This window comes from Lycorma delicatula, chromosome 2, assembly GCF_047948215.1.
Source record: "Lycorma delicatula isolate Av1 chromosome 2, ASM4794821v1, whole genome shotgun sequence".
NCBI lineage: Eukaryota > Metazoa > Arthropoda > Insecta > Hemiptera > Fulgoridae > Lycorma > Lycorma delicatula.
In genome coordinates, this window is record NC_134456.1 from 85,637,985 (window position 1) to 85,652,021 (window position 14,037).

The window sequence follows — 14,037 nt, forward strand, 5'->3', positions numbered from 1 at the left end:
GTGAATAATGAACATGAATAGTATACTCTTTTTTTTGAACCAGATCTATAAGAAATACAAATCTCTGAAAAATATATTAGTAAAAATAAAGCATCATCTGGACCTGCTTACTTTTTAGTCATATAATTATTTATCATCAAATTATGGATAGTCAAGGTATTTTGATAAATACTTGCAACTTTTCAGTTTTTTAGTACTTGCAATAAATGATTTAATTTTGGAATCTGCTTCTTTTAATCATAATTCTGTTAGAAAAATAATCTCAAATTCCCTAACCCTATTATTTTCTCATTTGTTTAGATTCAAACTACAGGCCACATTTTAATCACTTCAAAAAAGACCATATTTGATTTTGTATTCTATACTGCAAGTCATTAATTATGTAAATATCAATTTGTATAGGTTTTGATGCAATCCAAAAATTATGGAAAACTGATATGTCTAAACATGAAATAAAATTTGTTCCAACATATAGTTTTTAATTCTACATAATGTTTCTTTTCTGTTAAATGGGTAAACTACATATTATTTGAGTCGACCTAAAAGCATCATCTTCTGTTAAAATTAAAATAAAAAATAATTCAAACTCAAATTTTAATTAACCAATTTAATAAAAATATCCCTACACATTGCTAATTTTAACTAATAATGAATGTTATGAGAGAGCTATTTTTATCTCAGGAGAAAAAATTTTGCTAATGAATAAAAAGAAATGTTAAAAGGTATATGAATGCAGCTTAGCCACTATCAATGAAAACAATCAAACATCAGAAATAGAGTAAAGGATTTTGAAATATTTTGTTTAATTTGTTTTATTTATTTCCACAAACTAGATTGGTGCTGTCAGAACTGGTTAGCAATATATTTGTTTGTATCTTACACATGATAAAGTTTTGGATTTTGGATAAGTGTACAGGAGTGAGTTAAGACTGAGCTTTTTTTTATTTCATAATTATTATTATTTAGTATAGCTAAAAATATAAAGAATTAAAATTAAAGAGAATTCTGAAAATTTATGTCTTGATTCATTTTTATAAATATTAATATTTAACCAAGAAAAGTGTATCTGAATTGAATATAGTTTCATCTGCTGAGTTAAAAATTTATTTTGAAGTGCCAGTTAAACATTGAAACTGTTTCAATTGCTTAACCTTTTGATATTCAAAGTGGCATTGAGCTTCCATTAAGAATACACCAGGAGGGGGTTCAACAATTTTAAACACCAATACAATTATATTAAACCTTTTTTATATTTAAATCTTTTTTCTTAACCAGTAGGGCTTACTGGAATAATACAATGAACAATATGAAAAAAAAAAACCATTAGTAACAAACATAAAATCTAAAAAAAAAAAAAATTAAGATAGAACTTACTAAACCATGAAATCTGTTCTCTTGTTAATGTAAGTTGATATGGATCAAAACTTAGAGCTGGATCTTGTATTCCAGTGCTTTTATTTGTTATAGTGTCAGATCTAAAACTATTCATTGTTTGATTATTTGATGTATCCAACCAAGAATTTTGTTCTTTTGTAGATAAATATTGAGAAGGATCTGAATTATTAAATGTAATATTTGTGTCGCTCATTAAATTATGTTTACTAGTAACATTTTCAATTGTTACATTGGTATTACTTATGCTACTTGAAATCATTAAACTTGGTATAACTATTGTCGGAAATCCCAGTGTCATTCCATATCCCAATAAGAGAATATTTTTAGCTGTTGTTGCTAAGATCTGGCAAAAAAAAAAAACATTTTGTATTAGTAATTGATCATCAGCTAAGATATCTTAATTTTAATACTATAGACTATCTTTAGTTTTATACCAAGGACTAATACAAACCTCCTTCCTATAAATTCATAACATGTTACCAATATTACCTTGGCTTTTTAAAGCAGATGATAGCAATGGATAGGTCAAACCAGCCTATAGACTGTTGCCCTTATAGAAATATATGTCATTGGTTATTTTTTTCATCTATTGTATTCATTCAACCTTTAAATCTTTGAGCCTGCTAGAAATGATTGTATTAAAAATATATTGTAAATCAATAATATATATTTTTAACTCGCTGCAGTAATGAAGAAGAAATTACGATGTCATGGAAAATAATTAAGAATAAAGAAAAACCTTTATAATTTTTTTTCTGTATAATAAAGTACAAATATAGTTCAATGTCTGTTTAAGTGATTATAACTCATTCAAAATCTTTTATTATGAAGTCTACTTATAACACTTTGAAGGTCATAATTTTGTGCAAAACAAAACAGAAAATATGAATGTTATTATTTAAAATGAAACATCAACTTAAAAATGCAACAGTTTCAAGCGATAAAAAGCCAAAATTGGAAGAAACTTCTTTTTTTTGTTAAAATATTTTTGGTGAAAAAAATTTAAGAAACACTTAATGCATTTTACTATTTTCAATTTATGTAAATTTCAAATCAACATAAGACAATTTATTTGGCAGGAGAATAAACAATTAACAAAGTGTTGTTGACCTTTAATGATGCTACAATAAATTAAATTATTTAACAAAGAAAGAACTGTATTAAGAGAAAGAAAGAGCGAGAAGGTATGTAGATAATTTGAGCTGTCTTTAGCTAATTGGAATGATCTGAATGCTCATTAGTTTGTCAACCAAGGTCTCGAACTCATTATAATTTAAAAGGAAAGAAAATTATAACCTTCCTCATTTAATATGAATGGGAGTAAAGTACAATACAATTATAATAATAATGATAATAACAACAAAGAATCAATCAGGCAGGGGTTCCGGATGATTACTATTATTGTTGTAGTCATTGTTGATAAGATTTTTAATATTGAAAATTGTATCTATTTTGCTTTTGCTTTTTATTTATTTTACAACAGTTTCATGAACAGGGTACCGGATCAGAGACTTTTAGGACTTAATAGTGATGCAAAATTTAAAGGAAAGGGGTAGTCATATGTTTAACTACTGTTAAATTATATCCTCAACCAAAATCAAGGATAAAATTATAGTATCTGAGACCTCACTGTTGAATAGCCGTTTAGTGTATTATTACAGTTTTCTATTCTGTTTCTATCTATGATATTCTATTCTGCTGAACAAAATATTTGAATAAATTATTTTTTTCATTGCACATTATTTTAAATATACCAAGAGAAGAACGGTTGATTTGTTTCCTGGTAATTACATAATTTAATTATTCTGAAATATTTTTTCTAATAATGAACTTCTTCAGAATGTTATTACCAGGAATTTCTAACAACATTTTTTTTCTTATTTAATGGTTTTTTTACAAATTCATTTGTTTTAAGTTAAAATATATAACAAAAAACTGTTTACTGTCTTTTACATAATTTTTTCTGTTTAAACAGAAAAAGCACATAAACATCTTTAATTGAAATTAATCAGTTAAGAGAATTATTTAGCACAGACACATGAACAAATACAGTAATTGTAAGGTACTTAAAAAGAAGAAGTAGCATAGCTTCTTAAGTAGACACTCTGTACAAATACACTGAATCAAAATTGAAAAATATACAGAATAGTAATAACCTGACAGAAGGAAAAGAAGAATATTTTTATTGACTGTTTTGTAGATCCCCATTAAAAAAAAAAAATTAATCTGAGAATAGTTATTCATTTTGTATATTTTGGTATATGATCTGGAAGAGGTCACTATACATTATTTTGATCTCATCACTTTTTCGTGAAATTCTCCTCTTCAAATGGTGGTGTGGCAATTTCTGCTTGGAATGATGCAACCCTGAGTCAAATAGCTCATACTTAGGCAAAGTTTTTATTACTTTCATTTAGATTAAAGTGTTTAATTTAAAAATTATTCTAATCTTTCTTAACTTATACATCCATTACAACCCGTGAGTAATCATATCTGTTTTTTAAAGTGAATTAATTTTTGGCCTATTTAACTAATGTTGGTTTTTATCTCAATTTTTGAGTTACTTGTAACAACTGCTAATAAAATAACAAGTTTACCTTAATGTTTTTATAATGGTAGTAATACAGTGCTAGCCATTCATTATGATTATTAGAAAAGTGTCATTTTTTATGTAGGCAAGAGTGTCTGTTTATGACTGAGAATTAGTGTTTTAATATTGGATCTAGATTTTTTTGTTGCAAATCTACAAGGTATTTTGCTGAGATGGACATATAGATTTAACGACAAGAACAATAGTTAATAAGTATAATACTTTAATCAAAACAAAAGCAAATTTAAAAAAAAAATATTTATTAGTATTAATAAATTTAATGATTATGTTAAAATTGCTTTTATGACAGTTAACATTTTTTTTATTCAGTGGAATAAATAAATAAGAAACACTTACAATAATAAAAAGAAAGATAATCTATTTACTTGTGGTAGTGCTTGTCTGAAAGGATGAATTCTTGGAAGTGGTGAATCCATTTTTCCATTTTTCTTTGTTGCTTCTTCAAACTTCTCGGTCCTCCTAAACAATAAAAAATAAAAATCAAGTTATAGAATAGAATAGACAATGGAACTAGTACATACACATCAGTGAATAATGTTTTTATTAAATGATTTCATGTGTGATACTATACAATTTTTTACAATGAAAAAAGGAACTAATTCTTTAGGCAATGGCGTGAATTTTTGGAGACCCTGCTGTAAAGTGACTCATAAAAATAAAGTAAGAAATGAGGTCATAAGAAAAGAAATTAAACTCGACTCAGGGGTTATAGATGCCTTTGAATGAAAACAATTGCAGTGATACAGTCGCCTAAAAAGAATGGATTCTTTTTAGGCGGGCTTTTTAGGTGAGGCTTCCAGAAATTAAATATAAATGGATTCCCTATGAAAGGAGAAAACATGGAAGACCGAGATGTACATGGAAAGGAAAAATAAATGACGTCATAAGGAGAAGCGGGATTGATGAGACAAAATGGAGCGATCGTGAATTATGGAGAGTAGAATGTAGGAAAGAGTTGATAGATTGTAATGGCTACATATAAGTAAGTAAATAAGTAAGAAAATTCTGTCTATACATCTGTGGAATTAAGGATAGGTAAACAAAATCCATTCATTTGACAAAATAATATTATTAAATGCTTCTATGATGTTTTAACTACCAATATAAATATTATTTTGCAAGTTAATTTGATAGAAGAAAAATGAAAAAAAATGAACAATACATTGTTAATGTGTTGTTACAAGTGTAGTACTTACACTATTGTCTTAAAGTATGACTAAATTATTATAGTAAGTTGTTTACGAAGTGGTACTATATAGTAATGCAAGAAACACTTAAACAATCTATAATAATCGTTCAGGCAATTAAACTGACATCAATAAACAAAATGTGTAATTAAAAATGAGTACACATACACACACACACAGATATACATATTATTTTTCTAAAGTTGATTCTTTTGAGAATCATATTCCTCTGTACTACACAAATTATATTTATATTTATAATTATTATTTTAATTATATTTATTTAAATATATATATATTGTTTATTATAAATATTCTGTTGAAGTGTATATACACACAAACATATATAAATTTGTAATTAATAGAAGTAATAAGAAATTACTATCAACAATAATAAAAATTATAACATTTACTGCTTGTAAAAAAATGGTCTATATTAAAATATTAAATAAAAAAAAAGGATATCTCATCTTCTAGGTCATTAAATATTATTGATAACATAATAAATACACACACACACACACACACACACACACACACACACACACACACACACACACACACACACACACACACACACACACACACACACACACACACACACACACACACACACACACACACACACACACACACACACACACACACACACACACACACACACACACACACACACATACATACATACATATATATATATATATATATATATATATATATTAATTCCAGTAATGGAATCATCAAATTTCAAAAAGGCCTCATATGAATGAGAGAAATATTAATTAATATATAAACAATTGTTTCTGAAAATCTAGTGAAGGAATCTACTATTCTTGGTTTAGTTACTATCCTTGGCCCTTCTATTTATGTTATTTATCAATAATATTAAGTTAAACAATATCCAATCAAACATTATGCTTTATACTGATAATGCATCTATTATTTATACAAATAAATTGTGTAATGAATTTGAAGTAAACATAAAAAATAATGTAAAAAGCGTTTATTTTCAGTATTTCATAGAAGATAAACTGGTCAGTCAGTTGATAGTGGTTAAAATTTTAGCTTCTACATCATTTGCTGTCAGGTTCAATTCTTGGCAAGACCTGAAATATTTTTATTCTATAATTTCAACTGTTTCATTTTTCTTACACAGTTCTAAGCAATCATAATAAAAGTGTTAATTATTAAATAGAAGTGATAAATTATTATGCAAACTTTGATAAAAAAAAAATAGTCACTTATTCTTAAAAAAAATAACAATATCTCCTCTATCAAACCAGTTATAAGAGCTATTTTCATGTACATCTCAGGACGATGCTTCAGTTTACGAGAAAGGATATTATTCATCCATTGCCATTTTTAATAAATTTTGGAACTATTTAAAAAATTTTCCAATCAATTTACTTCAAATACAAATAAACAATGTATATTTATAGAAACAATATTACTATGTTATTGGATTTTTAAATAATACCAATTTTATTATTATCAGTATGTAATTAAACAAATAAATAAATTTGCAAATAATAATAATAATAATTTGTTTATTTGTTTGTATTTTTTGTGCAATAGGACAGCTACCTATAGCCTTTGTATATTACACAGTAGTACATAAAAAAAATATATATACATTAAATATAAATTAAAAATACAAAAATTTAATCATTATTTCATATTAATTATTAGTCATTAGTTCATAACCATAGTTCATATAATCATTAGTTCATAAAAATATGAGTAATATTGGTGTTTTAATTATGTTACACAATTATATTATTATGTCTTTGCATAAATACAAGACTACAGGTAAACATGTACACATAATTAAAAATACACATAATTCAGGAAACAAATTTAAATAATATAGTTTAACAACAATAATAACATTAGTTATAAATTCAAAAATTTACATCTTGTCTCCTTCATCCAATTACATTTAATTAGAATTTCAGTTACTTATACAACACTGTCAAAATATATATATATATATTAAATATATACTTGACAAGTATATATATACTTACAATATGTACTTGTAAATATATATATATATATATATTATTATTATTATTATTATTATAATAATAATAAAAATGTTCATTTGGGAAAGTCTTACTAGACCTTTTATTGATAGATTGTTTATTTTATTTATAAATGTGTATTTTGTGATGCTGCTCTAATCAAGATTTTACCAGGGTTTCTCTTGATACATCCAAGCAACTGCTGGAGCAGTTTCTTTCTTTTATCTATAGAATAGCATATTAATCCATTCCTAATACAATCTGTAAAATACATTATTATAACCAATCAGAACAAAAGATTTAATTTATTTATTAAAAAACTCATTAAAAAAATATTAAAATATTTTAATACAATATAGTATTTGATTTATGATACCACTACAATGTGCCTGACATTCAAACTAAAAATCTGATGTTGAAAAATATGACCTCCTTGTATGTCTATTAAATTACATACACAGTTCTCTGGATTACATCCAGTTCTTTAATAAAGTAGACAGTTACACTATTGCTGAAATATTAGTTTTTATTAACATCAAATATTTATACAATTATTAATTCAACATATGAAATATTAGGATAGAGTAAAAGTTCATTTATTACTCGTATTACTAGATCAATATTAATTGTATCTTCTTGAGTTGCTGATTAACAAAAAGTTCCAGATTTCTGGTGTGTTGTATAAAAAAGTTAATAATAATTAAACAATTCCGTTTAGTGAACTCCTGTATACTGGTTACAAATGTTAATTTCGACCTTATGGAGTAAAATATTCAGTTATTATTATTGAATTATTTGGTGAATAATGAAAAATGAAAAATAAACAATCATACAGGAAAAAGAAAGATAACATTAAGAAATATATCTCAAAAAATGACAAGAAGATGAATATGAAGAGGAAGAAAATCTTAAAACCAAAGAAGAATACAAAGATTAAGAGAAGATGATAAATATATAAAGGAAGAAATTGTTGCAAACAAAAAAGATTTAAAACATTACAAGGAAAAGATAAATATTAAGAGGAAGACAATTTTAAAACCAAAGAAAGAATAAAAACATTAAGAGAAGATGATAAATAAAAAGAGGAAGAAAACGTTAAGACCAAGGAAAAAATAAAAAGATTAATAGAGGATGATGAATACAAAGAGAGACAAAATTTGAAAACTAGAGAATGTGTACACAAATTAAGATCAGAAGAATTATATCAAACTAAACAGTGATTAAATGATTAGCGACAAAAAACAAATAAACGAAATGATGATCAACTCCGACTTAGGGAGAATATTGTCCGACAATATCAGAAGAGAAATGAACTGAAAGATAAGAATTTTTTGCAATTTATTAAAGATCGGGTTTGTATGCCTCAGTGTATATGTTGTTCTTGTTAGGATCTATTTTTCAGTCACTCTGTAGTTAACTTTAACGTAGATAAAATTAAACAGAAATTTCAGAATAATAAAATAGAATTAAACAGAAATTATAAAAATAATATGATTCTAATTATAATTTTCAATTCATATTAAATAATCAGATATTTCTCCTACTCTATCACACATACACATATGTAATAATATCTATTAGATTGCATATACACATTTTTAAAAGTACATAAAATATTATTTCACTAATAACTTATGATTTTTTCATTTTTTATTTTATTTTATTATTGAACAATTATTTATTCTAAAAAAAATTTTACAATCACGGGTTAATAATTATTAATAAATCAATATATTTTATTTAAAAAAAAAAAAATTTTTTAAATAAATTACAAAAAAGGTAAAAAAATAAAAAAGGAGATGAAACTGATTCTAACCGATGTGTCTTTCCTTTCCTTATAGATCCAAATATTCCATTAATTAAAATTTCATTTGGTTATAACTCTGGAACCAATGAAAATAAGTGCCACTTATTTTGAAAAGCTCTCAATGAGGGCTTATTACTGCAGTTAAGAAAAAGTCCAAAATCCAATTTGTTTTTGGATTTTGGACTATTTTGGATACTCATGGTTCAGTCGATTGCAATCAAAATGGGAGGTGCACAACTAGATATTACAACAGTCTTCAATCCAAAATTTCAACATTTTACGGTTAATCGTTTTTGAGTTATGCGAGACACGTTCATACATACATACATATGTACAAACGTCACGCCGAAACTAGTCAAAATGGATTCAGTGATGGTCAAAATTTATATTTCCGTTGAAATCTGAAAACCAAAATTTTTCATTATCACAATACTTCCTTTACTTCGTACAAAGAAGTAAAAATGTGTTATAATCTCATTAGTTAAAAATTAACTTCATTTTTTTAAAACGGAATATTCCTAAAAATTATATTTCTATGTGGACTATTAGGGAATGTCAACTTTGGTTTCATTTACCTATATAATTAAATTTTACTGTATACATATATCAAATTTCATGAAAAATCATTATGTTGATTCTTAAATTATTATTTCGGATACAGATTTTGAAACAAATATATAGATTAATGTGTTCTTCGGCTATAGAAAGTGTAAAATTTAATTTCTTCTTATTTTTATAGGTAATTTTTACTTACACTAAAATTTAAATAGTAAAAGTAAATGGAATATTTTGGTAGTAAATTTCTATTTGAAAATGAAAAATTTCAAAACATTTTTATAAATATCGTAATTGTACTTTCCCGTCTAGATAGCGCTATAGCAGAACTACAGACTATTGTAATCGGTTCAATTTGGGCATATGCGGTTTTCACCGGATCTTGACGTTTTGAATCTAAGGAACCCAAAAAACCGGATGGAAATTTTCCGGAAGTTCGTATGTACGTGTGTATGTTCTGGGTTGGCCTTTAAATCCCTTTATATCTCCAGAACTACAGGACCGATTTTAATCAAACTTGATCAGGTTACTTCTATATAGTGATGTCATTAAATTTTCTACTTAAAAGGTCAAGGGGATAAGGCTGTAGAGCAAGATCACCCTCAGTATCTCGAGATTTCACCTAATTAACGTCTTATTTTTCTTACGTACATTTATTAATAATTAAAAAATAACATTTGCAAAAAAAGTTCTGTAAAATCGCACGCCCACCTCAAAAAAAACTCTAAACTAGTGCGTAATTGGGTATACTGCAGGAATAGTACTCCTTGCGCGGAGTACTATCCACGCAGAAAGGAAATTCCAAGATGGCGTAGTGCGCCATCTTGGGATTTCCTTATTTTCATGTAGTAAATCCCCTTTTCCCTCATCCTATGGGACCTAGAAATTTGAAATTCCACAGTGTTACCAGCCAAATTATTTTTTACACTTTAAATATTATTTTATTTAATTTAGTTATATTTCAAAGATTGGTAGCACTGGCGTACAGCTGTTGCAGTCACCTGCTATGTTATGTGAGTGGTAGAATTAAATAAACGAATAATATTTAAAGTTTGAAAAAGTAATTCGGTCTAGCTAGGTCTCAAACTCGATCGCCCGGTCGACTCGATACCTGGTGCGTTATGAGTCGCAGCTACACCAGTAAGTCGACCGTACAAGCGGAATTTGTTGTATGTAAGTTGTGAAATTACATTAGTTTAGTTATTGCCGACCGTCGCCGCTAGTACCGCCACACCCACGCGAATTAAATACGATATGCGCGCGCGGTTTAGCTAGAATAATTATAATTATAAATATTATTAATTATTAAATACTATATAAATAGAATATTTTAAATTCGTGTGTGTAAGCCGGGCATTAGAAACTACTGCGCTGTCAGATTTTTTAAAATTAAATTACGCGGAAAATGTAATATACTTATGCAATTATACATTCATATAAAAACATTAAATACAAAAATAATATAAATAAAATCGGATACGAAGTTAAAAAACAAATAAAAATATAGAAATGTATTATAAATATAATATAAAAATAAATTAACAATAAAAAATAATTTAATGTTTGTCTGAAAATACACTACATCAAATAAAAATTCCATTCTTATAACTGCATTTTATCGCGTAACATTGTTCAAACGGGATTACAAAAGACAGGACATCCTTCCTTGCAATATAAAATGGTTGTACGTGAGTAGGCGACAAGACAGTAGTTTAAGTGCGAAGCTTCATATTATTACACGTATTAACTTAATTCTTTCCATCAGATACAGCAGTCACATTCAGTCAGTCAGTATTTATGCCACAGAGATGCTCATTTTCTACTCAATCGTGTAATAAAGAAAAAAAAATTCATCCATATTTTAAAAATAATTAGTATAATTTGCAAATCGTTATTTTACTTTAAATATTTGTTTTCTACTCAAAACGAAAATATGTATTGGTACTAGTTTCCTCTTTTGGTAAAAAAAAGCTGACAAAAAAAATTGTAATGCTTTCCTGTTATTATTTATTCTTTAATAATGGAAAGATAATGACGTATGAAAAAAGTTACCTAAGATTTATTTTTTGAGATGGAGGTACTTTTAGATGAAGTTTTATTGTAGAATAATTATCATTATATGTTTAAATGTACAAAATAGTTTTAAAAAAAAAAAAAAAATAGGTACATTTGTTTTTATCCCTCACTGCCAAAAACACCTTCCAAGATTTTTTTGGGGGTTTCTACGTTTACTGTGTTAAATGTAAGAAAAAAATTCCACTGAAAAATTTACGACTAATAAAAAGTTACCTAATTTCTCTTTTTTGGGGATGGGACGTGAATTATGATTAAATTTTAATGTAATATTATTATTAAACATTTATTATTTAAATTCTTAATAATATTAAAAATCTGAATAACCAAAATAAGTTTAAAAAAAAAATGAAATCGATATTTTTAAACTTTCATTGGCTCCCTCACTTCCAGTATATTGCTCCCAAAGTATTTATTTTTATTTTTTTTTTGGTCACTTGCATTATTACAATGCCTAGGAGAAGTATACAGTAAGTAAAAAGATAGTTTTTTTGATTTTTGGTGAAAGGGGAATTTTGGGAAAAATTTTTATTAAAATTCGTAAGATAAGTATTCACCCATGTACTGAGATTAATACAAAGCGGGGTTATGTTTACAAAATTTTGAGAAAACTGATCCAAAAAACTATCTACCTTATCCCCTGGAGATATTGACCCAAAGTTTTATCAATAAATTGCCCCGTATACAAGAGTCTCTGTACAAAATTTTGTCAAAATCGGTTAATACAATCAAAAGTTATTCAGCTTCTAATACGTCAACACACGTACATACGAATAATACCACCTATTTATTTTTGTTTTTTGGGAACACTGGGTCATGAAACATCGAGAGTGCAAAAAACCCATACCCCATCTTTTGGCTGATTACCATACTTCTTTTTTGCAGCAAAGCTGTAGAACTAATATACCAGGAAAGTAAAAGGAAATTTATTATTACAGACTGTCCAAAAAGGAGTGTAATGTATTGTGGGTGTATGTATGTATGTTTATTCCACTGTAGTAGTTCAACGGCTGAACCGATTTAGATGTATGACCCCGCGTTGGAATCCTTACGTTACCGGGATTGTCATAGGCTAATAAATGTGTATACATACACGAGTATATACAGGTAATCCAACATAAAATCGAACCCATAACGTAACCTTTACACAATCGGTAGGTTATGTTGGAATGAAATTTTATGAATGATACGGATAAATTAAATAAGAAAAACATAAAACGTAATGTAAATGTTGCATTTATTTACCTTATTTTTTACAAAAGATGTTCAAAATGACCACCCTGGGCATCGATGCACTTTTGCGCTCGACTGATCATATTGAGAGTCTTCTGACGCAAAACGTTGATGCCAATTGTGTTGATTTCTTGTTGAATGTTCACCTTCAGTTCATCAATATAGTCGGGATCAGATGCATAAAATCTCTCCTTTAAGTAGCCCAAAAGGAAAATATCCTAAGTAGACAATTCTGGGGAAACGTGGAGGCCACCGTCCTCTGCTGACAACTGGTTCATTTGTGAAAGCTGCATGAACGCGATTCAGTGAAACGTTTGATGTATGACACTTTGCTCCGTCTTGTTGGAACTGTATTCTTTTTCATTATAAATTAATTGCTCATAGAATTCTTCGAAAATTGTGAGGTAAACTTGTGTATTGATAGTCCGGTCAAAAAATATTGGTCCCACTATACGGTTACCGGAAACGGCACATCAAACATAAATTTTCTCATCGTGAAGTGGACGCTCGAATATCTTGTGAGGATTCCTCGCCATCCAATACTGGTGCTCTGCGAATTAACACAGCCGGATAAATGAAACCGTGCCTCGTCTGACAAGAAATACGATATCGGGTCTATCTGTCCACCAACAATGTTTTTGACAAGCCAGTTGCAATAATCAAGTTCGGTTTGTCTGTCTCTTTCAGTTGTTGCACAGTTGTAACGCGGTACGGTTTCAATTTTAATTCATGAAGAATTTTACAAGATGTGGATTTAACACCAGATTGCTAGGATAACTGACGTAGTGATTTTTTTGGACTGACAGTAATTCTTCTTTCAATTTCGTCAATGGCCTGTGGATTCCTAACGGATGGTAGCCTATTTCGTTTTGTATCTGAAACTGAACCTGTTGTACGCCATTATAAATCGTGAATATTACTCTTCACTGGGATACAGGCATTCGGAAAGTTTTCTACGAATACTTGACGTGATTTTTCAAACGATCCAGTACGAATATAAGCCTTAACTATAGCTATCCTCTCCTGGATTGAATAAGGCATTTTACACAAACACAACCCACTCACAATACTGAACTGCAAAAAAAAAACGTGTACTGTATTGACACGTAACCACCTGACAAACGGCAGAAACAGTCAGTAGTAACATATACA

General features: G+C 27.6%; 1 protein-coding gene across 6 annotated transcripts in view; it reads right to left on the reverse strand.

Moving 5' to 3' along the window:
* LOC142318975 (facilitated trehalose transporter Tret1-like) overlaps positions 1-14,037 on the reverse strand; it is a 230,986-nt gene that overhangs the window by 26,233 nt on the left and 190,716 nt on the right. For all 6 annotated transcript variants that reach the window (XM_075355709.1, XM_075355712.1, XM_075355713.1 and 3 more), the window contains exons 2-3: positions 4,372-4,465; positions 1,375-1,738 (exon numbers count right to left, since the gene is read on the reverse strand). In XM_075355709.1, coding sequence (XP_075211824.1) covers positions 1,375-1,738; positions 4,372-4,465 — 458 coding nt within the window. The remainder of the gene's footprint in view (positions 1-1,374; positions 1,739-4,371; positions 4,466-14,037) is intronic.